Genomic DNA, 25306 nt, shown 5'->3' on the forward strand with positions numbered 1-25306 from the left:
TTCATTTTCTTTAGCGGGGAATCTGCCTTCTCAGTTGTTTCCTAGGTCTGAGGCCATAATGGCAAATTCCTGAGTAACTCCCTGGTCTGAGCTTCTCCATTGTGAAACAACACTGCTCACCTTCTCAGGTTGGGAGGATTAGAAACAGCGTTATCTAGGGTAACAACCAGCACGCATACGTGCTCAGTAAAGGACAGTCACCACCATAATGTCTCCCTTTAAAGTAAATGCGGATAAGCTGTGCTCTCAGGCTCGCCGCGATTCAGCATCAGGCAGCTGGGGCTACAGGACCCTCGTGAGCACTCAGCTGCGCCTCCAGCACTGGGCTCTCCATGTTGCTTACATCTCAGCGTGCTAGCTTCTTCCCTTCTGCCCCTCCGGCCTTCTTTCTCTATGCTGGCCTGCCCTGTCTTTCTTCCCGAGATGACCCTCGAGCCAGTCTGACCTCACGGACACGAGCAACTGGATGTCCAGGTGCAGACGCGGCCTAGCTCACGGCGGGGCTCCTCCCTGGTGGCTAGCTGGGCCCCACGGACAGTGGCCCTGAGACGTTTATTTGAGGCCGGCTGGTGCCGCAGAAGTGTGTCGCCTTGCTGGGTCCCTCTGGGTGGGGCAGGGCCGGGGCTACTGGCCATCTGGCAGGGAGGACAGGCAGCACTTGGGGCGGGCTGAGGTCGTCAGCCCGGTCTTGCTCTCGAGCTGTGTGACCTAGGCAAACCAGTCAGCTTGCCTTCGCTTTCTTCAGGTATAAGTTGGGATGATAATGGTCTTCTCCCGTCACGTAACTGAGGACCAAATGATAAATGTAGCTGCTGCTGCCGCTGCTGCCAATACCCCCTCACTAGTACCTGCCATCTGGATTACATAAGGCCTCTTCCATCAGTTTCAGTGGAGCCAGACTGTATTCCAAACTAGTCCCCTAGAAAGATGGATGTGGATGGGCTCATTTGCTCAAGAAAGCCATTTGCAACTGGTGCTTAGCTTGAAGCGTTGCTGGTAGTAAATGATGCAGGGCCAAAGAGAGGTTCCACTCAGGAGCCCCCTCCTGTGTTCTGGAGGTTCCCTCGGCACACCCTGGCCCCAGCAGCACCCGGGCCTGAGTCAAGCCCATCTCCTTACGCCACCAGGCCCTGCTTCCCCCACCCCCACCCCCCGTCTGCAGGTCTCCAGCTTCCCTCTGCCGTAGTTTACCCGGTGGAGCGCAGACCATTGCCATCCTCCCTGCTCAGGTATCGCCACACTCAGGGCACGGCCCTCCGACCCTCCTGGCTCCCACGCCTCGAGTTCCCTAACCTCTGACTGTTCTACAGCTCCACAGACGCAGTCCCCAGTCTCCAGCTATCTTTGCATCCCCCGTGCAGAGAGCACTCTGGGTTCTTATCGAACCTCCCTTTATGGCGCTGAGACCGTCATCTCACTCGTCCTCCTGCCCCCTCGGCACCCCGCATGGCTGCTGCTTCCCCGGAATAGCCGCTGCCTGTGGGTGTCTCCCAGGGTTCTGCTTGCCGCCCTTCTTCTCTCTGACACCACGGACTTCGACTACAATCTCTGTTCTCTTCTTTTAAATCAAAGAAGCACTGCCTTACAACACTGTGTCCGTTTCAGGCTGCAGCATTAAAAGTCAACACGTGTACACTACCCTGAGTTCCTCTCTGTCCTGGACCGTACACTGGACGCTTACCGTTTCTGCTCTGGTGGTTCCAGGTTGCTTTCTGGGCCAGACCTACGGTCTGCCTGCCAACGTGTCAGCGTAGAGAACCCAGAGATGGCCCACTAACCGCACATTTTCTGAGACAAACAATCACCTTCAGCCTGTTATCTGCTCCCCAGGAGACACCCTCAGCGCTCCCCAGCACCTCCCCTAGCCTGCCACCGGTCCTGTCACTTCTACCCTGAGCATCCCACATCCTCTTCCCCCGTTGCTACCTCCTTTGTTCAGACCTTCTTAGGTTTTGTTTTGTTTTTTAAAGATTTATTTATTTATGCATACAGAACTGGGGTACAGGCCAGAGGTGCAGGGGCGGTGAGAGGCTTCACCGAGACAGAGCAGGGAGTAGAACAGGCTGACTGACGAAGTACACTGCTGAGGGGAGCAGCGGGCGGGTCAGGAGAGGTCTGCCGCGCCATGTGGGTCACCTCCAGGGCGGGGATCGAACTCGTGCTGCAGTGGCTGCGAGAGCTTCATAATGTGGTGCTTTAACCCGTCGCGCCCCAGGGAGGGCCCAGACCTTTCCCTCTTCCCCTAAGTGAATACCTTCCTCCCACTTCTTCCCACTCCACCTCACTCCTCGGACGTGGGCTGAGCGACCTTTCAAGAACAGGTAGCTGGCCACATCGTTCCCTTAACTTAAAATTTAACTCAGTTCTTCCCACTGCGTCCCAGGGGAAGTCCAGACTTTTGGTCAGCCCCTCTGCCTGTCTCGTCTGGGATGTGTCAGATGACACCGATCCTGCCGCCCTGCGCACACACGCAGGCCCTGCCGGCGCACGTCTCCGTGTCTCTGCCCGCGCTGCTCCACCTTCTGGGGCCTCCTCCTGCCACCTTCACGCTCCTCGCCATTGCTCCTAGCCAATCCTTCCTTGCCCCTCAAGATGCAGCGTGAGCATCATCTCTCTTGGGCACCCCCGACCCCTCCCAGAGGGGTCTGAGCCCTCTTCCTCTGTTCCCCCTCTGTGGTACCCCGCACTGCCACGCCCTAGCTGTGTGCCTCTGTGCCCGGGCTAACATGCTGCACTGGGCAGGCGGGCGGGGAGCCCCGGTGTCACAGCGGCTCCCCAGTGCGTGCGGCCTTCAGGATGGTCTCGCCCCCATGCCTTGATGCTGTCGAAGGAGCAGAGCAGCCAGCCAGCTGCCGCAGAAGCAATCTCACACTGTGGCATGCGTGTCCAGGGGTCGGGGTCGGGCACACCTCACAGGGCCTGCTCCTCAGTCTCTCTCCTCTCCCTTCCTCAGCCTACATGAAGCGGCGGCACAGCTCGGTCAGCGACAGCCAGCCCTGCGAGCCGCCCTCCGTCGGCGTCGACTACAGCCAGGGTGCCAGCCCGCAGCCCCAGCACCAGCTGAAGAAACCCCGAGTGGTGCTGGCTCCAGAGGAGAAAGAAGCTCTGAAGCGAGCGTATCAGCAAAAGCCATACCCGTCACCAAAAACCATCGAGGAACTCGCCACCCAGCTCAACTTGAAAACCAGCACCGTCATCAACTGGTTCCACAACTACAGGTCCGTCCCGCCCCGGCCCCCACGGCGTGGTGCGTGATCAGGTAGTGGGCGCTGTGCAGAGATGCAGCGCCACATGGCGGCAGTCCGCGTCTGTGTGGGGTGCCGGCCCCGAGTGCTGAGCCAGGCCCCCAGTGGCTTTCTGGTGTGTTCTCGGGTCTTTTTCCATATGATTTTCCACACTAGTTTGATCCGCTTTTTAATGAAATAAGCAGTGCAAGGCGCTTACTTTGAGGAAATTTCTCGAGGGAAGATTTATTCAGCATTTGCTAGATCGCCAGGTACTGAGCCACGTGTTTAAACCAACACTGTATCCCTTGACCCTCACAACTATTATGAATGATAGACATTACTGCATCTTACAGATGAAACTGCATAATTCAGGGGACATGACTAACCCCCTTGAGCAGGTCAGGACCCAGGGCAATCTTGTAGAAGGTAGACTGGGGCAAAAGGCTGGAAAAAATCATGGAAAGCCACTGAAAGACAATGCATTTGTTGACTATGACCGTAACCAAGACACCCTGCTGATAAAGCCAAGGCTTCTCAGCGGCCAGTGGGAAGTCCTGCTTGATAAATGCTTTGTAGGTGGCCAGCTCAACTGCTAGCTCTCTTCAGAACATGGTTTCCTCCAGGGCTCAATAAATCTGGGGTGGGAGCTCCTGCTCACGCCAGGATGCCAAGTTGACCTGTGTAGCCGGCATGGGCAGGGCCTCCTGGTCACTGAATGTACATCACAGTCAGGGACCAGCAGGGGAGCATGTCCGGCTGCCATGTCTGCAGGATAAACTCTGCGAAAATTCCTGAAGGGGCCCAATAAATCTCCCAAGTTCTAAACAAATGAGAAAGCTTTAAATGTTAGCTAGATATAAGCCAAAATAACATCATTATTGCTGACGAAGGCTCCGTTGGCAGATGCGTGAGAGCCAAACAGACCCACTGCCGGACCCCTAGAGCCAGGCAGAGAGGTACCCATCGTGGCAGCTCTGGTCCCAGGCAGGCCTTCCCGGGTGCTCCCACAAAGACAGAGAGTCCGAGAGCCTGGCACAACCACCGTACTCATCCTGAATTTACCAGTCAGATAAGAACAGACAGAGTGGGGCCAGCGGTTACGGTGATGAAACTCTGCGTGGAAGGAAACTTCGAGAGTATAATGAGGGCGAACGAATGGAGATGCAGGCAGAGGCTCATAAAGCCTCTCCTCGCCAGGTGTTTCGCAGTCTCACTTTCACTTTCCAGACACAAAGGTACATTGAAATATGTGCTTTGGAGTCTTCTGCGAGCTATACTCATTTTAACACAAGTGTTGTCACTCTGGACAAGTGTTGGGAAGATGTAGGTTACTAAGTATCTGGGCAGAGCTGCTGCCAGCTGCACCAAAAAATCTCCAAAACCATTTCCATGGGCCCTGCTGGGCCACCCTTCCCCTACAGGCCTGAGTTCTGAGCGTCAGGCACCGCCTCCAGCCAGGGACGCACTACAGGCTTCTCAACTCATCTTGCTGGCCCTCTGGTGACTATGGTCACCAGCTGGTCACTTTGGAGAGTCTCTTCTATGCATTTAGCATAAACAAATTCAGCTCTACACCCTTAGCAAAAATAAGAAGGGAAAAAGGAAAAAGAGCAATAGAGTCTCAAAACTTAGCAAATAAGCTCAGGGCTAGATCAAGAATGGATGCTTAATAAATGCTTTCCTTTAGCAATCACCTGAATCGAATAAGTAAATAAAGGGAGGGCCTTCCCTGGTGGTGCAACAGGTTAGGACACAGCACTGCAAGTGAGCTGCTTCAGTGTGAGTTCGATCCCCAGCCCTGGAAGTGACCCACATGGCGTAGCAGACCTCTCCTGACCTGCCCGCTGCTCCCCTCAGCAGTGTACTTCATCAATCTGCCTGTTCTGCTCCCCACTCTGTCTCTGGTGAAGCCTCTTACCACCTCTGTACTCCAGTTCTGCATATATAAATAAATAAATCTTTTTAAAAAAAAAAAAAAAACAGTGAAGAAGAGAGGGCAGTTTATTGTCTAAAAAAATAAAATCAAGGGCAGAGGTTAGCTTCAGCTCTAGAAATCTGGAAAAATCACCTAGAAGTAGATGCACAGGATCTTGGAAGAGGAAATGAACTAAAAACAAATTGTATCAGCTAGAAAGTAAGCCAAGAGGAAAAGTAAGCACCAGGTAGCAGAGAGCTGGCATGAAGCCAAGGAGCTGGGGTCACCTGCTGGGGTCCCTGGGGTGACCTCGGGCCAGCCAGAAGGTAACACGCAGAGTGCATGCTGCTCAGACTGAGCTCGCAGTGTCTCTAGAGCTCCCACCAAGTGTGTACCACCCAGCCTTCCCTGGAAGTCCCCGCGGAGCTTCCAACAGGCCTGGCGCACGACGGCACCCAGCCCACCTGCACCAGTGTGTCCAGTTCCTCAGCGTGGGGCAGGTTCTCACTCTCATTCTACGCGGTTAGAAAAAAAGTTGCTTTTCTTTTCTCCTGCCCTAATATCAACTTTTGCCTCCATCCAAAAATAAGTTTTACTTCCCCTTGTCCTTTCACCCTAAGGACATTGGATGTACCTTTACCCGGGAAGGCTAGAACAACATACCCCAGGACACATGGTCTTCTTCTTCGAGAAGAACATGTCCACCCAGTAGGAACTTCCAGCCCTAAAGCCGTGGTGACCCATGAACCTGGAATAATTTGCCCGAAAACCAGATCTCCTGGGACCTGGTCTTGCTAGACCAGAAATTAACCTCATAAACATGGAGACAGAGCTAGGCTGAGAGGCCGCCAACCACCTCTGTGTGCCAGACGCTGAGCCAGGAGCTTTATCAGCATGTTATCTCCTTGGGTGCCCTGGTCAGCGGCCACTTCACAACAAACTGGCGAGTGTGGCAGCCGGAAGACACCATAGGTGTGAAGCTGTCCTCCCCCTCAGCCCACCCCTGGTACCTCAGCCTTAGCGCTTAGGAAGAGGAGCTGCCATTCAGAGGGCAGCCAGATGGTGAAAGTAGCTTCTTTTTTGGTCTTATGTATATTTTATATTACACGTGAGCATTTTATTTCATCTTAGTATCGTCAAAAGAAAGCTACTGTTCTCCATATCTTTAGGAAAACAGAAACTCATTTAAGTTAAGGAAGTTGCCCAGGTTGCACAGTTAATAAGTAGCAAAGCCAGATTTTAAGCCCAGGTTTGCCGGGACCCAGCAAAGCCCATGCTCTGTCCTTGGCCAGGCCGTCCAGAGAGTCAGAATTAGTGCTCGGTTGGCCTGTACTCCTGCCTCACTAACTCTCAGCTGCCTGGCTAGCTTCACACTTCCCTGACCAGCGTGGGGTTGGGACCAGTGCTCACCGACATTCTCAGATGCCAGGGGTCTTGAAAGCCAGCAAAGGACAGCTTCACCCTCCAGCACAATGCTGAGGACGCTGTTGGCGGGAGCTGCCATTTCATGGGCTTCCGAGGTAGCCCTAGGAAATGAAGAGAGTGTGTTACTCCAGGAACTTCGGGGGCGGGGTCCAGGGTGGGGGGGGGGGTGTTAAGGACCTCACTCTACAGCTCTGGCTCAGAAATCATCTTCACAGTAAGAGCTCAGCCTGTGCAGGGAATATGTAACTGTGTAATGTAACATAACCAGACCAGGGTTCTGCCATGCTGAACTAAACACAGCGGATTCTCCCAAATTCCAACACCCGGGGGCTCTCAAAGGTGGTAGCTTTAGTACATGCTCTGCAAAAAATACTTCCATGCATGCCTGACCCATGGACCTTCTGCAGGCTGTTTCTACCAGACACTTCCTGCTAAATCGCCTGAGGTGCTTTGGTTTTCCACTGACAGTTGGCACATCATCAGAGGTTTTTTCAGCTCTTTGAAAGAAAGACCCCTGAGACCTGTGATTGAGCCTAGACGTGAACATAGTGGCAGGAGAAACATGGAGCAAAAAGACTGAGCAAGACCCCCTTCCCAATGTCAACAGGGCTTCAAACCCTGGAAGGCCAGGACCCTGCTATGGTGTCTCTAGACCCAACAAAGGACTGCAGCTTATTTCCCACTAACTGGACCCAGCTTGATCAAAATTTGCTGAAATACTGCAGCAAGTTTCTGGTTTCCTTGCTTGATCGAGTCACTGTTCCCAGGTCTCCTTTCCAAGGAGGGAACTGTCTGAAAGCACAGTGTAGTGGTGCCCCCAACCCCGCCTCGCCCAGAGAGGAGATCTCACTTTGGGCACCGTCTGATGATTCACTCTCTCTAGTCCTGACGACTCCTCCTGCAGGGCCGTCCGTGTGTTTCTCCAGTCGGCATATACTGCCGTGCATCAAGCGCCGTGCTAGGCCTGAGATGTGCAGGAATAAATAGGAATCTGGGTGGAAGTGGGTGGCACAGAGAGGAAGAGCAGCGTACCAGTAAAAGCTACCTGCCTCTGTCCTGTGGAGAGGGTACCAGCCACCTGACCGAGGGACAGAAGCTGGTAAGCAGCCCGGGCTTTCCTCGGGCTCCTGGCTAGGCAGGGCGAGGTGTGCTGTGTCCTGGAGCAGGGTGCCCTGTCTGAGTGCCCGAGGAGCTGCTGAGATGCTCTCTGCTCCGCTCTGGGTGGTAGAGGCTTCAGGGACTCGCTCCCTGGTTGGGGTGTGAGAGGCAGTGTGTCGAGAGACATGTGGGCGGTGGGAAGAAGGCTCTGGCCAGCCTGTGCTCTTGGCCACCTCACAAGGCCCTCCCACTTCTGTCTTGCAGGTCTCGGATCCGCAGAGAACTGTTCATTGAGGAGATTCAAGCTGGGAGCCAGGGCCAGGCTGGGGCCAGCGATTCCCCATCTGCCCGAAGCGGCCGGGCAGCACCTAGCTCAGAGGGCGACAGTTGCGACGGCGTGGAGGCTACTGAGGGCCCTGGCGCAGCGGACGCCGAGGAGCCGGGCGGCCCCGTGGCCGCCGCCAAGTCTCAGGGAGGGCCCGCGGCCGAGGTGGCCGTGGCCCCAGAAGAGAGGGAGGAGGCACCGCGGCCGGCAGAGAAGACAGAGCCACCGCCCTCGGGGACCCAGACCCCGGACATCCCGGAAGACGAGGGCCGGCCCGGGGCGCCCCGGCCGCCAGTCGAGGGCCCCACGGAGGGCCCGGGGCCCGTGCCAAACCCCGCCGCCGCGCCCACGGCCGGGGAGGACGCCGCTACCTCAGCCGCCCCGCCGGGGGAAGGCCCCTGCAAGGCCCGAGACGGCGCCGACAGGAGTTCCGCTTTGCCAAGCACCAGCGCGCCCGCGGCCACCCGCAGGGCCGGCTCGCTGCAGAGCCTCTTCGGCCTCCCGGAGGCGGCGGGCGCCAGGGACTCCCGAGACAACCCCTTACGGAAGAAGAAGGCCGCAAACTTGAACAGCATAATCCACCGCCTGGAGAAGGCCGCCAGCCGCGAGGAGCCCATCGAATGGGAGTTCTGAGGGGCGCGCCCGCCCTTCTCGCCAAGCAGGGCCGCATCTGGCCGCGCTGGGCCCCGCTGGGCCGGGCCGGGCCGGGCCGGGCCGGGCGGGGCCGAGCCGAGCCGGGCCGAGTCTGGTGGAGCTGGGCCAGGCAGAGCAGAGGGGCGGGGCCTGGACCCTGTCGCGCACTTAACCGCCCTGCGGGCCACAGGGCAAAATCGCCATAGGCCAAGGTGCATATAGAAAACAAAGGAGCATTAAGCCCAATCTATGTCGTGTTTTCAAGGAAGAAAACGGAAATGTGTAGTCAAGCTTTTTTGTACCCTGAAGTGTTTTTTTTATTGCCCTAAGTGATTTCCACAGGTTCTGGAATAACTCTTACAGCTTTGCCTTGCGCCCTCCTCTTTCGTGTGGGCTTTAAAAAAAAAAAATCAAACCCACATATTAAAAGGGGGCTTTTTATCTGCCATCTAATGGCTTCAGAGCGATAATACACTATTATCTTCTTAAACCAGGAAAAGGGGGGGGGGATTTTTCAGAAAAATTAAAAAAGAAAGTTTTTGTAGCTGTTCAGTTGCCACTAAGAGATTGCACAGTCAAACCGACTCTAAACACACTAGTTTGGATTCCTAAATATTTTCAAGTAAAGAATCTTCTCGTTTGAAACTTTGAATTAAAATAAAACACATTTACTCCACATATTTTTTAACAAAAAAGAAAAGTCACATCAGGAAACTATCTGATTTTGTGGTAGCTGACGTAGTGTTTTCTTGTACGTGAATAGAATCCTGACATGTAGTGCACATTGATCCATAGCTTTAACTGACTCTGGGCTTTTGCTGACCAGGGTTTGTTTAATACACTCCATTCTAGGCCAAATCAGGACAAAAAGAAAAGATCCGAATCTAGGTATTTTATAATCTGCTTTTTAACCTCTAACCGCAGAGCACGCTGATCAGACCTCATATCTCGGAGGTTTAGGAGACAAGTTAGAACTGTAGCATGTTCCCGTTCATTTTGTTTGATTGATGGTGTCTACATCCTGTGTTAGTGCATCTGCACATGTAGGAGCATTTAAAGACAAGAGGAAAGAGTAGGCCCCTAAGGTGGCAGCAGGCCGGTCTGGGGCCAGATGGGCCCACCCCTCGTAGACAGCAGCCTTTCCTTGGCACAGAAGACACCACACCTCACACCACTCTCCCGGGCGCCTGATGGACTGAGCCCCACCAGGGGACGCCGCTCCCTGGGCCTGGGCAGGGCTCGAGCGCACTCTCTCTTCCCCTTTCTCCCCACCACAAGCACTGATGACTGTTGACTCCGCGGGAAGCTTCCTTCCTGCCGAAGAGAGAGAACGTGGCAGTCTGGGCTCTGCTCCCACCCCCGTAGAGAAGGCCCAAACTCACACCAAAACGCTGATGCTCTTCGCTTCCAGACCAGACCATTGGCCCTCCATTCACTTTGCCTCTCGGAACGTTCTTTTATGCACAGTTTAGGGCAGTCTTAAGTACAAATCAAAAGTCTAACTTGTCTCTGATTCCTCCTGTTGTCTATGTGTATATGCGTGAGAATAGAGGTGGATGAGAGTGTGCGTGTGTGCGTGTGTGCAATTTTATACGTCTGTGTATTTTCTTAAGTACCTGTGCACACATAGAGTGCATTACTGCCACCTTTTTTCAATAAGCTGTTTTATCAGTTATGGCTTCTACAAGTTTGCTAATTTAGACTCCTTTATTGCCATATCTTTAAACTAACAATAGATGATTTCGGTATATATATATATTTTTTTTTTGCTTATTTATAGGTGCTGTATTTTATTATCTGATTGTTAGGAAGGGATGAAAGGGGCAAATATTCTTTAGAGGGATAGACTGCCGGCAGTATTGGGTATAATTTACAAGATGTAGTTGTCATACTGTATATTACTGATTGAAAACTTTTTGACCGTATTGTGTATCATTGAAACCTTTGTCTTAGGTCAACATCTTTGGATGACATTTTAATGGTGCATTCATTATTTCTTAAGTTTAATTAATATTACCTTTTTTGATTTGGGGGGGTGGGAGGGAGTTATAATTTTAAAGGTATGCTCCCGCTATTACACCTCAGTGTGCTTGTATTAATTAACTTGTAGGACTTTGACTGTAAGATGTGAAACCACATTTCTTGCATGATGTTTTAGAAATTATGTATTTCATTTACAGTCTTTTAACCTGCAACGGCAGCACTTAGTTCAAGTTTTCACAAATTTAAGAGTCACTACACTAAAGACAATGCCTTTTCATGAATAAGAAGTTTTCAGAAGGCTCTAGGAGGCTGGGAGGCAGGCCGTTTGTCTTTTGATGCTTGCATCACCTCTGAACTTGAAATCTGGTTCAGTGAGAAGAGAATTCACAATGGAGGAGCTTAGGGGAAACGGATTAACATCTGGCTCAATTCAGGTGCATCAAGAAGGGCGAGTTTGCGTTTGCTTGCGTTGGGACAGTGAGTAGCAGAGCCCCTGACAGTTCTGTGGTGTCCTCTCCACAAAAACCTCGAGGGAATTTTGCCATCACAAGCGATGAATTTCTGAGTATCTCATTTTCGTTAGAATGAAAAGCAGGGAATTAAAACAGGAAATCCTAGGGTAGTGTTTTAATTTTAAAGGCATGACTGTTAATTACAAAGGTGTTAAATCCAAGGAAATTGAAAAAGTATAAATAAGTCCATCCTCGTGGCCAAATAGCAACAGCCTAAGACAGCCACTTTGGCTCTTCCAAGCAGTTTAGTCATTTGTATTGTTTTGTTTTGAACTAGGTTATTGTTGATTTCCATTCTGTCTTTTTTTTTTTTTTTTTTGCCAGACTTACATCTGGGTGCTCGATACAATCAATTGGTTAAGTTTTGCTTGCGGTTCTTTGTATTTTGTTCTCTATTTATTTTTTTTTTTAATTGAGATCCCTACCCTATGATCGTTTGTGGTAAGCTATCACTGTCTGTAATACTTCTAAGAGCTGTCACTAAAAAAAAAAAAAAAAAAAAAAAAAAAAACCCAGAAACCCTTGGAGGTGGGGACTGTCCCCCTCCTCGCTGGGCCCCTCAGTTTGAGTGTAAGGGTTGATCTTTCATCGTGATAAGCAATATTCAAGTGCCTTGAACAGCACCCTCTCCGTGGGGTTTGCCTTCAGCTGGCTGGCGTTCCACGCAGTAGCTCCCACAGACGGCCGACCTCCTCCTCCTCACGCTCCATCAGTTTAAAAAGCTGATTTGTACCTCTCCCCTGGGGAAAACGGTTCTGTATAAAACACTAACACTTAATTACAAGCTCCATTATACCATTTTAAATGGCTTCTTTTTTGTTAATTGGAGGCAGTGTTCATAACTTAAGGATTTTGCCATTACTTAGCTGGCTAAGTGGAGGCTCAGCATAAAGCCAGTGTCACGGCCAGCCCCTTGGCCCTTGCATCCTGCCCACCTTCTCTCGTGGTGTCTCAAGCAGAAGGGGTGTGGCTCCTGCCCCAGGCGCACGCCACTGGCTTCCACTGCCCGGCTCCTGAGTGACCGCTTCTCTTGAACTTCTGGATCAAGCAGGGCGTCTGACTTCTGTCCACCAGCCAGACGGCTCGTCTTCAGGATCCTCAGCCACTTACCCTCAGAGCCAGGCTGCCTGGGGCCGTCATCGCCTGAGGCGGCGGATGGTCATCTCCTGGGGCAGGACCAAGGCAGACGTCCGTAGGGGTGCAGGCCTGTGAGGAGGCTCCCAAAACGCCAGGCTCTCTACTCAGTGATTCCAGTCAGCCATGGCCAAGGGTTCTGGGACTTACTTGATTGAACAAAAAGGTCATCGTTCCTGTCCTCCCTGGGACAGTTGCCTGACTTCCAAAGCACAAAGGTCCCCTTCCCAGCCCCCTGCCTGTTGGCACCTTTGTTTACTCCCCACTGGAAAACCTTCCTGTCCTGTCTGGATGTTCGAATGTAGACCTGAGCGCCGCAGAGCTCTGGGTTAAGTGTTCCCCTGTGCTCTCTGGCCGCGGGGTCCCCTCCCAAGCCCAAGGCCCACTATGGAGAAAGGACGCAGGCCCCTGCCGCCCCGGCCGTGACCATGTCAGCCCACAGAGCCGAGCAGAGACAGGCAGCAGGCTGTGTTCCGCCACAGGGAATGCCCACGGCCCCGAGGCCGCGCAGTCCTGCCGCCGAGGTCAGGACTGAGGCCCTGTCCACAGGCTGGCCCCTTGCTGGCTGACCTTGGACCAGCATTCTTTGTTCTCCTGTCAGACAGGCGCAACCCGTGAACTCTAGGGTGTTCTGTGCAATGCTCACTCCCCTGACGTGAAGCTGGCAGAGGAGCCAGGCAGGAGTGTCAGCGTGAGGTTAATACAAAGTAAAACAGTCGTAGCGAGTCCAGAGCCTGAGCTGGGAAGCAGCAGCCTTTGCCTTAAACGCCTACTACAAGCCCACTCTCACAGGCCTGTGTCCGCAGGAATCTGCCCCCGCCCCAGGCTGGCTCTGAGGCCAGTAAGCAAGCCCGCTGCGCAGGACGCGTGGCATGGCCAGGCCCCGGCCTGCAAGGCAGTGGTGCACTGCAGCTGGCCCCTCCCTCGAGGCCTTCCCTTGTCTTCACACTCCACTTGTCCCCTTCTACCTCACTAACCTGTGCTCCCACCTGACATCACTCCTCACCTTGCTCCCCTCAGAACCGTGAGGCCAGGGTTTTCGGGGAGAGAAAAGACTAGGAGCGTGGCATCCGTGTGTGTCTTGGCCTGGTGGGTAGGCTGCTGCTCTCATGGGCACAGCGTGGACACAGCTGAGTTCTGCGAGGCACATATATGGATTCTTCTCTTCCACCTGTTCCTGAAGCTCCAGCAGCTGTTTGATTTGCAGGCAGGGGCGGTCTCGGGCCTCAGAGGCACTTGTTTTGTTTTGGGCCTGCCTTTGCTTTCTGCCTGTTCCTGCTCAGCTGTGAAGATCCATCACAGCCGTCCCCCCCTGCCCTGGACTGCCCCTGAACAGCCATGTGAGGCCCCTTGCCCAGGATTCCTACGTGGTGGTGTCTGTGCCACACAGGGAGGTTATGAGTCCAGTTTGATCTTCGGAAACATCTCCAAGACAGAAGAGGACATGGCGCTCTCTGGCCCATGCACTGGGTCTTAAATCACACGGCGCTCTCTTCCCCAAAGATACTCCACTCTCTGCCCAGTACCGAAGAAAGCCAGCTGGCTGGGTGGTGGAGCCGCTCCCTGGTGGCCTGACGGGACGCTGCTGGAAGTGGAGCCACGGAATCTGTGTTGCCACGTGCTTGGACATTGCCGGGAAAGTTCACACGTAGGAGTCTCCATGCCGCTACGGTTTCATCTGGACCCGGAGGCACTAGGCGAGGCTTCCAGACACCACCCCCGGCCCCCCACAGCCGAGCTGCACCCTCAGTTACAGAGTGGCAGCCAGGACTCCGACGTGATGTTCCACTCTCCTGACGTGTTGGATGTCGGTCTGTCCAGCACAACGGTTGAGAAGGCTTCGCTTTGACAGTATTTCCCATCAGCCTTGTCGTAGATGAAGACCGCCCTGGAAGGAGAAGAAAGCAAGTTCCCATTGATAGTTCCAAAAAGGTCCTGCCTGTAAAACCCTTAGGGATGTGCTGGGAGCCGAGCCCCACCCCGGGAGCGGGGCAGCCTGAGCGCCTGATCCTGGTCAGGAAGGCCATGGATATGGACCTCCAGCCGGCCGCTGCGGAACCGCCCCACCCACCCGGGCCTGGCTCCCCGCTCCCCTCCAAAGATAGGTGTCCGTGCCGCTAAGTGGCGGCGTCTCCATTTTCTTTTTTGGATGAAGTGACATTTAGCTTTAACAAGACATTTCCAAAGCGCCTAGTCTCCGAAATGCTAACTTTAAAAGTTGGGCATTACAGGCGAAGAGTCCTAAAAAGGCTAGTGAGAGAAAGACATTAGGCTATGCATAAATGTGCACTTCCCCACCCCGTTACCAGACTTTTAAAATACCTTCAAATTGCTCTTCATGGATCATGCTAGTTGACCCAGCGATGTCAAGTGTAGTCTCTACTCCCGTAATTTCTGTAGCGTTTAGGCTTTAATTTCTACCACAAAATATGCTATACGCTATGTGTCAAGCTTTCTGTGATCAGAAAGAAAGGTGCCTTATATCCCAATGTCACGGCTACATCCCTATGGAAAAGAATCAGAAGCACAGTGTGTATAGAAGCATTGGCACTTCCGGTGGTGAAGCCAGACACTGTCCAGCCAGATGCATCCCAGTGGCACGGGGCTGCTTTTGTTTCATAGTCGCTCTTTTCTCCTTTTTCATTTTCCTTATTTCTGTCCACCCCCCCCACTCCCCCCTTTCGTTTCGTAGTTTGCTTTAAACAGAAAGCACTTAAATAGATAACTATGTGTAAAGCTCTGTGCAATAGAAATCCTTTTCCTTCGTTTTTGAGAGATAATGTATTGCACACCAAATGAACTCAAAGTAAGCTTTAGACCAGATGATTCAGGTTGTGGATGAGTATGTTCACTGTAGTTCCGTCTGTCCATGAACTGAAGGGAAAACAGGCCTCCCCAGCGCCCCCCACTCCCATCTCAGCCTGCTTCTTGCTGACCACTGAGCTAGGAACACAGGGCCCACGGGCGCCGGCTGGAACCGCCGACTGGGTGGCACGGTGGGGGTGTGCGTGGCTCAGCCACTGAGAACCCTCTGGAGCGTGCCGCCACCGCGCCCTTCCAACGCTTAACCTTTCCTTGTTGAGATGGGTTGACTGCTACTGACCTGCCAGCGTGCGTGAGGATAATTATAAAAGGATGTTTCCTTGAGGGGGAATACAAAGATTTCTATCCTCTCCTATTTATTATTAGGTTAATCTTTTGAGTACTTATCAGGAGTGTGTTGTTGTTTTGTGTTGTTGGTATCGGTGTTATAAATGCTTTTTGCTATCACGCCAGTGGTTACTGCCTCCTGCCCTCCCCGCCCCCCCCCCCACCAAAAGAACCAAAGGTTCCTGGGGACGTGACTGGGGGCAGAGAGGGCTTCTCCAGCAGAATCAGACGTCTGTCTCCAGCAGAGCCACTCAAAGCTCGGTGGTCTCTACATGTCTAACTTCTTAAATGAGAGAGTTGATGAACAAAAATCTACCAGCGTGAGGAAGTGCCGAGTGGAAGAGCACTCGCGTGAGGAGCTGCACAGGAGACTTAGAAAAAGCAAAGTTCAGTTCCCCAAAGCCTCCTAGAGCCTCTGGTAAGACTTCTGGGTTCATGAAGCTTCAGCGGGCCTGGTCAGCGCGGGCGCAACAGCCTGGCGGGACTGCCAGCGAGGGGCTTTGGCAAGGCTCGTGTGGGTCCAGCATTTCAGTGGGCGTTGTGGTGGTGGTGGTGGTTTTCCTTGCATACAAAGTTGGTCAAAGCCATCTTGCGAAGCAGCAGTGTTTCTCAGTCTGGCTGTGGCTCGAGGACCCGCTCCAGGGAGCTCAGTGTGGTTTTGAGTATGGAGAAAGGTTAGACGAGGGGCTGCGACTGGAAGCACAGCCAGCAAGACACCCAGCCGCTTGCCCATCGGGTGTGACGGTCAAGTGGGGCTCGCCCTCCCTCGTGGGCCCAGGAGAAGGCAGCGCCCCCAGGCCGCGGCTGGGGTCCTGCCCGCCCCAGGCAGGCCAGACGGCTGCCTCCATTTGCTGAGGGCCCGGCGGCACCCGACTGTTGGCACAGGTGTTTCCTTCCAGGCCACGGCCTTCCCCTCCTCTCGCAAATTGTTGGGGACCCTAATTTTGTTCCTGTCTCTTTGAAAGCAAGCCCTCCCATGAGATAACTCCCATCACCCCGAAGGGTTTTCATTTTTCTCTAATTAGTCTATGCATTTCTCTCTCTCTCTTCCCCTCGAACCGTTTTCTTCCTCTTTCCTTGAGAAAACGGGCATCTCATGTCCCACCCTCTGAGACCCCTCAGAAAATGCTGTGCATTTTGGAGACGTGAGGATTCATTCAAAATTCGTCTCAAAGCACTTGAGACTAGCTTGTTATAAAAGTGGGACAAAAAAAAAAAAAAAAAGCAAAGGTGGTTTTCCCCACGTCTCTTTCCCCTGAGTGAGACCTGCTCTTTGCGTTTGTGCAATAACTACTTGCCGAGAGAGCGGGTAGCCACGCTCCCGTCCAGACTACTAACACAGCACAAGACAGCTCGCTCAGAGAGGCGGCCTTCTTCCGGAAAACTCTTTAATAAGCTCAGCCCTCCCCTCCCCGCCCATGGATTGTGGTGTCTTACATTTTAGCAGTATTTTATATTTTCTGTAACGCACTAAGTCTTAGATGTTTTTAGAGCTCGTTTGTTAATACAATCACAGACTTTTTTTTTTTAATCTCACAGAGACCCAATTGACCAAAAAAGGAAAAAAAAAAGGCGTCATCTTTTTGTACAAATAGCTTTGAGAAGCCTCTGTTTTGTTGCTGTGACCCATCTCTGGTAACATTTTATTTCTTGCTATTTGTTTCCGACATTAAGAGTCAAAAGCTGATCCGGCCGGCGTGGGGGTGGGGGAGGCCCCGTCGGACCCCTGGCGCTGTCCCTTCTGTCTTTGGTTAGCCATACGCTGTTTGTTCTCAGCACTGTACAACGGTCCCTATATGATATGGAGAAGCAATATCACTGTATGAAACTCACACCATGTATTATTATTATTCACTAGCACCCTAGGTGTGATAATTGAAGTAAATATCTTTTATACAAACACAAGAATGTGTGGGTTGTTTTTATTTAAAGTATTCTGGCCTGAGGAGAAGCAGCAAACACTTTTCATTCTGGGTCCATAGGGCACCTCAGGGGCTGCCGCCCCCCCCCCCCCGCCCTTCCAGTGTCTCCCATGGCGTGTGGCGTCCAGGCAGGTGTTGGTGGGGACCCGGCCGCAGGTAGGCTGCACCGGCGTCGGATGCCAGCAGGCGCCCCCGTCCCAAGCGCTGCATCGGGCTCTCTGCACAGGGGCCTGTGCCGGCCCGGTGGTGTCACCCCTCTGCGCAGGGTCCCTTGATGTGCTGGCCATCCTGGCATCCGCTTCCTTGTCTGGGGAAGGGGGACATCGCCGCCAGCCTCAGGGACCGGAGTGGCCCGTGGTGCCTCTGCGGAGTGGCCACACCTGGTGGGGGCCTGGCCTCAGTCGGTCCAGGGGGGTTCTCTCATTTTGTCTCTGATTCCTGCTGTGCAAAAGGATGTGCCAGGGGAACCCATTAACGTGGGCAGGAGAGTGGGAGGAGGAGGGAACTACACCGTCTTGTGGATTTCGGGGTGATCAGGCTCCGTGAAGGGGTCTCTCCAGCCGCCCCGGGGAGAACTCTGCAGTCGGCGGCTAGGTGGGCTGCAGGCTTGTGACCCAGGGTCTTTTTCTCCTCTACGGGATGGGAAAGAAGCGCCGTCCTCGCCTCTGACGGTTGCAGGTGGTATTTGCTGTGCACTTGTTTTGTGGGTTTCTGCGCGAAGCTGCCATGCGAGTCGCGAGAGTCTCTGAGTTAAACTGAGTTCTCCGGATCCTCCCTCCAGTGAGAGACCCCAGTCCTCCCAGCCCTGCGTCCCGGGTCCCTCGGGGGTGTAGGTCTGTCCCGTGGAAGAAATCAGCATAAAGCCAGTCGAACTCTGCAGGTTTGGTGTTTCACAGACTGAAGTCTAAGCAAATACTCTGCTGCTTCTCTGCTTCTAGTTTGGGTGTGCCCCACTTTTTAAAGAGCCGTTGACTAAATTAAAATACAATACACTAAAAAATGAATAAAACACTTAGCACGACGTCTTGTTACCCAGAAAGTCTCCCCAAGTGCTTTTTAAAGTTTAGATTTAATTAAGCTGAACGTCAGTTGCGCGCGGTTTGCAGGGCTGACTTTGTAAACTGCGGCCCCGGGGCAGCAGGCGGCGGATAGCGCACTCCGGCTGTGTGGGTGACTGGCCCGTGCCGGGCAGACCTCGCATCTGCCGGGCAGACCTCGCATCTGCGCCGCGTGCGGCCTTTCTCCTTGTGCTGCAGTCAGGTGCATCTGAACGAAACCACAAGCCCGTTCGATGCTTGCAGGAAGCACGACCGCAGCTGCACAGGCCACGGCAGCCTGACGTGTAACTGAGTCTGAGCCGCCGCCACCCTCCTCTGCTTGTGTCGCCAGGGCCTCTGGGGGCGGCCGCGGTTCTGCCCGCGGCCCTGCGTGCCAGCTGGGGGCTCGCAGCTTGCGGTTCTCTGCGTCAGCTCATGTTGTCCTTGGCTCCGGTGAGGAGGGAGGGGCCTGGGCCTGGGGGGCGGGGGGCTCCTGAGAACTGGTGATGGCGACAGGGCGCTGACCCACCTAGTGTGGGGTGAACAGTGTTCGTGGAGGAGACCAGCCTGTGCCCGGGGCCTGGGCAGGCATTTCAGAAATTGCTGCCTTTTCCAAGAAGCTCCGACTCTCAGAATGTCGCTAGAAAGGGCCCTTTTTTAAGCAAAAGAGCTTGTGGAGAATGGGAGTCACTCTCTTTGGGTCAGTGGTGGGGAAGAAGTGGGGAATCCAAGGGAGTGAGTGTCGAGGACCCCACTCATCGCACAGGAAGGCAGCGGGGCCTCCGGCCCCGTGGCGGTGAGTGCCAGCCTCTGCCATCAGCCAGAGACCTTGCACAAGTCTTAGTTGAAGCTCCGAAAACCTTGCAAAAAAACAAATTGGACTTCTCTGAGCTGCCACTGCGGTCTCCATAAGGGCTGGGATGATGCCCATTCCCCAAGGCGGCTGGCGGCACTAAGCGTTGCGCTCGACCCGGGGCCCGGTGCTTGGCAGTTGCTGCTGTGGACAAGGCGTCGCTCATGGAGGCAGGTGCTGCCCCCGCTCCCGCCAGTCAGCATGGTTTCGCCTTGTGCCGGAGCAGGAGGAGCCCTGCGGAGGCTGGGCCAGGCCGTCGCCCGCCGCCCGCCGGCCTTGTGCCGCCGCTGATGCCCGTGAAGCACCCCCTGGCACACAGCAGACTGCAGGGCCCCCCACACTCGGCCGCTCGCTCTCCAGCCGCCTGCTGAGCTGGCACCCCGGACTGGGCCACGGGCTGGAGGGACCCTCGGGGTGGCTCTCTCCTGCCAAGAGGGGGCAGCCCCTTCCACTTGAGAACCCCCAACCCCCACCTGAGTTAAACAGCTGTCAAGGGTAATCCCTTCCTGCTACTGCCAAACCCAGAAGCTTCCCAGGCCTCAGGGGATCAAATTCTCTGGGTTGTCCTCCCCAACTGGGGACACTTGGGGCTGTCGTATCTGGCCTGGGAAGTGCTGCTGGCATGTACAGAGTGGGGGCCAGAGATGCTGGTTCCTTGAGGAAAGCCCCCCAACAAAGAATGACCCGGCCCCAAATATCAACACCTGGGGTCTGGAGGAAGGGCAGGCCCAGGCGCCCAGTGCCGCTCAGCCCCGCCAAGGAGGCCACCTCCCTCTCGAAGCGCCTTGCCGGGTTCATTCAGCAGATCGTCCTGAGGCCTGCTCTGCATCGGGCCCTGCTCTGGCTGGGTGTCCGTGGCCTCGAGTAGCTCACGCCCAGAGGGGGCACAGCCCGGGTCCTGGTACTGATGGGGGTGCCCAGCCACTGATTAGGGAAAGGGTCCTGCCTGGAGCAGCCGTGAAATAGGAGCATTCGCAGCACAGGCCGGCGGTCACTGGGTGAGGGGCAGCACAGGCAGAGGCGGGCGCGTGGTGGCGAGACAGGAGCCGCAACGGCCAGAGCGTGCGGGAGGGCAGCCCCACTCTTGGGGAGCGCGAGGCTGGTTCCAGAGGCCTGTTTGCACATCTGATGTGTGGCGCTCCCGTGCAGCCGGGAGTCTCTGCAGCCATGCCTGGCCACAGGGCGTCCCAGGGGGATACAGCATCTCACCCCTTCAGCAGCCTCCTTGGCACAGGGGCAGGGTCACCAGGGGCTTCCCACTAGCAGATCCGCAGTCCAGGGCCACAGCATGGCCTGAAGGGGTAGCAGTGAGGCCCAAGCAGTTATAAGGTGCAGGGCCAGCAGAGGTCCAGCCCCAGCTGTACCCCCAAACTGGCATGCCCTGCAGCCTGGGCCTGCCTGCACAAGCTCCCACCTAGCCAAAGAGTCCACTTAGCCCATCAGCTAGACCTCGTGCTGCTGCTCTGGACGCCGGGCTGTAGCGGAGACCACAGGGAGCAGCCTGGTGGCGTGACCAGAAACACAGTGAGCATGGAAGAGCAGGTGGAGGGGTTAAGTTTCAACTCGCTGATCAGGGTGAGCCTGGCTAAGAGGGTGGCATGTGAAGACAGTTGCTAAAAGTCTTGATGGGGCTGCGGGAATGAGCCACACAGATGCCCAAGGACTTTCCAGGCAGAGGGAACAGCAGGGGCAAGGCCCTGAGGGGCCAAGGCGCCTGGAAGCCAGCGTGGCTGCAGCGACGTGGCCCGGGGGAAGCCTGGGAGGTGGCAAGGTCGGAGAGGACGGGAAGGCAGCCATGAGCCCGGTCGGACGCGGGGGTGGCCAGAGGGTTTTAACACAGGGTGATGTGAGCCGAAGCAGGTGTGGCGGGGAGAGCCAGGCTTCTGTTTGAGCCCACTGGGTTTGGGCTGCCAGTTACCCACCTGCAGAGACGACATGCCCAGGGCCTGGGAAGGGGGCACTGCTCTGGAGCGACCTCGGCGTGCAGGCGGCTCTCAGGGAGGCGAGAGAAAGGTGCAGCCCAGGGCCAGGGCTATCAGCATCCAGGGCTGAGCAGAGAGAACCCGCAGCGGAAACGAGAGTGACAGGGGCCGGCAGAGCTCCGGGCCCGTGGGTGCAGCATCCGGAACCAGTGACTGGGAGTAAGGACAGAGCAAGTGCAAGGTCATTGGTGAGAACCACGGGTGCGATGGCCCATGTGCCCAGGAAGGGTGTAAGGACTGGGACATTTGAGAGTGGACAGGGAGTGTTCCTGGAGGCGACAGTGGGGTCAGGAGGCCTGAGCGTGCTTGTGTGTTTCAGGTGGGAGAATCACAGCATGCCGTCTGCTTGGGGAAGGAAGACAGGGGAAGGAGCCAAAGCTGAGAGAGAGGAGGGACCCTTGCTGGGGGCCCCCTTGTGTAGGAATGAGGGGCTGCAGGCACTCACCTCGCCCCCTGTGGGGACACAGCGGCAGAGGCAGGGAGCTGGGGTTGTGGAAGCAGCTCATCTCCCCCAAGAGCCCTCTGGGCAGGGGCAGTGAGCAGCATCTCTTACCTGGCTTGGAGGTAGACTATCACCGGGAGCCCCACCTACAGGAAAGGGGCTGCACCGCTGCCAGGCCTGACCCCCCCAACTCCAGTCTTAACAAGTTTCCACCTGTAATTGATCCGCAGTCACAAACCGTGCCTCGGCCTGAAGTCAAAGATCCCAATCTCCTTAAGTCTTGACCTTGATACTGCGTTGATTTCTCCCCCCCCCCCTCTGCAAAACGTCCCTCTGGGAAGTCTCCCCTGATTCGCCCAGAAGGATGAGATCCCATAAACTTTCACAAGGGGAGGAGGACCCTCTTGGGACCCTCTCCCACAGCCCCCCATGGGCCACCTCTCAGAGGGGAGGGGTTCTCTATCACCCCCCCCCAACCCTACTACCCACCTGCTGCCGCTACTCCCTAGAGCCCTACAGGCTTCTCCCCCATTGCAGACACCCCATTCAGCTCCCTACTCCGGAAGTGCCCCCGCTAACATTTGCTCTCGCCCTGCCCAACGGGCATGTGTCCAGAGCAGTCTGGTTCCTCCACCTCCTGCTGCACCCCACCTCACTGCTACCATGACCAAACTCTCTTTAATGGGGGCAGGTTCACCGCTCCCCTGGGTCTGCCTCGCTTGAGACGCAGAGGGCCCCTCCTTACTCGTTGAAGGTCCCTACTCAGCGTGGCCCCTTAACGCTTCCTCCTGATTTCCCCCTGCTTTCTGCCGCTCCTTCCCCAGTCTTTTCCCTGAAATGCTGACATTCCCAAAGGTTCTGCCCGTTCCCATACTCTCTAGGCCCAAACTGCCCCCAACTTCATCCCCAGCCTCGGGCCCTTAGGCCTGGCCAGCTCCTCCTCACACACACCCCCTTGGCCGTCATGCCAGCAGGAAACACGCAGCTGCTCCCCCTTCTGCTTTCAGAGGCCCCCGTTCAGCTGCGGGCCTCCCTGCTAGGTCTGGACCATGGGATAGGACCCTTGCCCCAGGGTCAGAGTTCATGCCCGTTTCTGCCAGACTCTAGCTCACACTCGGGGTGGCACCGGCGTCACCTTCTCTGGGGTCCACGCCCTCCATACACCTCTGGCCCCCACCACCCAGACTCAGCCCCAGCGCCCTTTTTGGACATCCCCCTGGGTGGCTGTTCCTAGGGCCACCCAGTGCCGGAACTGAACTTATACCCTCCCTCTGTCCAGGCCCTTTACCTCTAGTAATCTTGCCCAGGGTCCCTCTCCTACATCTCACCACAACTTCTGTCTACCTCTCTCCTAAGCATGAGGTATGGCGGGATGACCTGGGGCCAAAGATTTTATGCACAGGCCAGTGGGGTCAAGGCATTTCAGGTGTCCCTGAGCCTCTCCCTGACAGGGTCTGCTTACAGCCCCTATATGCCACCCAGGGCTTACAGGATGAATGTCAGGTGCCAACCTAGCTACCTACAGGAGTGCCTCCATGGTCAGGCCGTGCCCCAGGTCCAGGTCATTCCCCCACTCCCACCTGGGACCCCTCACTACCAACACCACCTGCTTGCCCAGTATAGTGAAGGGCTCAGCAATATGTGAGGAAATAAACTTATTCAGGGTCTGAGCAAATGGAGATTCCAATACTGGGACGCGTTTATATGTATCCAGGGTGGACACGCTGGGGTTTTGTCCTGGGCTGGGAAGCCTCAGTTCTTCGACTATAAAATGGGGATCATCTTTACTGACGGATTGGACTGTTGTGAGATGTAGCGAGCAGCCAGGAGATGGAGCAGCTGGGGGTGAGGTTGCTTGCCCCTGCGCTGGCCCAGGGCACTCAGGGTCGGGCTGCACACTGAGGGGTGGGGCCATCCCGGAGGACCCAGACCTGGAGCCTTTGGGCACTTCTGAGGTCACAGTGCCCCCTGGCGGCCATGCAGCCGAACCCAGGCCTCAGGCCTCCCACTGTCCCTGAAGCCCTGAGCAAGGCTCATTTTCACCGTTTTACAAAGGAGGCCCAGACAGAGCAAGCCAGCTGCTCTGTGTGGGGCCAGACCCACACAGCCATCCAGAAGTAGGGCGAGGCCCCCACCCTGTCCTCTCTGCCAGTGCTGCAGGAGGTACCTCCTGGCCTTGGGCCATCTCCCCCCGAGAAAAGGGTAGCAACATCTCCACACAGAATTATCTTGGGTTTGCTTTGTTGGGAAAATAATCCGGCGTTTGGATGGGGAGGAGAAGTGGACAGGGCTGTGGTTGGGGGATTCTTGGGAGTTACCCACCCCCACCCCTACAGCTGAAACCTGTTGAGGGAAGGACCAAGCAAGCTGGTGGCAAGCTGGTGGCTGGACCCCTTGTCCCTTTATCTCCTTAGACCCTGCTGGGCCTGCAAGAAGCCTGCCCCCCACACTGGCACCTCCCCTCACACCCCACACTTTTCTCTGTCTCAGCTACCCCTTGGGCTTCTCTCTGCTCACAATCTCAGGGCATTAGCCCTACAAGAAACTTGGGGTTCATTGGACTGAGCCTCCTTGCCCTGCTGTGTCACAGGCAAAGTGAGGCCTGAGGAGAAAAGGGGGTGGCTATAGTCACCTAGCTGGTCATGCCGCGGCGGGGGCGCGTCCCCTACATCCCTGGCCTGTACCCCTTCTCCCCCAGGGACTCAGTAGTTCTTGGGGCCAGGGGTGCCCTGCCTTTGCTGATCTTCAGGGGGCAGCAGGCTCCTGGGGCGGGGGGCGGCTGGAGATGCAGCCACCAGGACCCCGCCAGGCCCGTCTGATGGCCACATCTTCCTCTGGGCACAGGGCGCTGTGCGGAGCTGCAGGTCCATGTCACTGAAGCCGCGGCCACGGCAGCCGAGCAGAGGGAGCTGATCGCGCGCCTGGAGCTGGACCTCAGCACCATTCAGTCCATCCAGCGGCCTGACGCTGAGGTAAGCCCCCCGCCCCGCCCCTCAGGGCAGACGCGGCCCGGGCCTCTTTGGCAGCCTGTGCCAAGCATGCTCCAGACCCTTCAGGGCCACCACTGTGCCCCCCCATCACTAGACAGCCCACCGCTCCTGGCCCCCCGCTCCTTTGCCTGTGACACAGCAGGATGCCGTCTGCCTGGCATCCCGACGGGGTGTATGGTCGTGTATGGAGGCACCCCACCTCTTCTCTCACCTGCAGGGCGCTGCCGAGCTCAGCCTGGAGAAGATCCCGGAGCCCGTCAAAGAGGCCTCCGCGCTGTTCTATGGTGAGGCCTCCTGGCGGCTGGGCAGCAGCAGGGCTGAGGGCTGGGAGGAAAGTTGGTGCGACCTCGGCCCTGAGCCCTAAGGAGCACCCCGCTCCCCCAAAGAGGGCCAGAGGTCCCACCCCAGCAATCACCCACCCACTTGCCTTTCTTAGGCCTTTGCCTGCCACCCCCCAACCCCCAAGCACAGCCCGATGGTTAGCACCCCAGGGCGGCCTTGCTCTGAAATGCCACACCCGGCCGCTGAGTCAGGACCAGGCGAAGGGGGGGTGACCGTGGTTCCCAGGGCTCCATGTCCCTGTGCTTCCCCAGCTGCAGCCATCTCAGATGCAAGTATAGAGTAATGGGGGAAGGCTCTGGCCCTCCTCCGCTCCCTGTTACACCCCACCAGTTCCCC

General features: G+C 55.7%; 1 protein-coding gene across 4 annotated transcripts in view; it reads left to right on the forward strand.

Annotated features, from left to right (window-relative positions):
* Positions 1 to 25306, forward strand: part of CUX1 (cut-like homeobox 1) — a 313834-nt gene that overhangs the window by 282981 nt on the left and 5547 nt on the right. For 2 of the 4 annotated variants that reach the window (XM_012729010.1, XM_012729009.1), the window contains exons 23-24: positions 2954 to 3218; positions 7930 to 8623. In XM_012729010.1, coding sequence (XP_012584464.1) covers positions 2954 to 3218; positions 7930 to 8623 — 959 coding nt within the window. Of the gene's footprint in view, positions 1 to 2953; positions 3219 to 7929; positions 8624 to 24482; positions 24611 to 24845; positions 24913 to 25306 lie in introns of those variants that run through there. The other 2 variants (XM_012729011.1, XM_012729012.1) reach the window with 1 other exon arrangement.

The sequence above is a fragment of the Condylura cristata genome, unplaced genomic scaffold (genome assembly GCF_000260355.1).
Source record: "Condylura cristata isolate star-nosed mole 26May11 unplaced genomic scaffold, ConCri1.0 scaffold00024, whole genome shotgun sequence".
In the NCBI taxonomy this organism is placed as follows: Eukaryota; Metazoa; Chordata; class Mammalia; order Eulipotyphla; family Talpidae; genus Condylura; species Condylura cristata.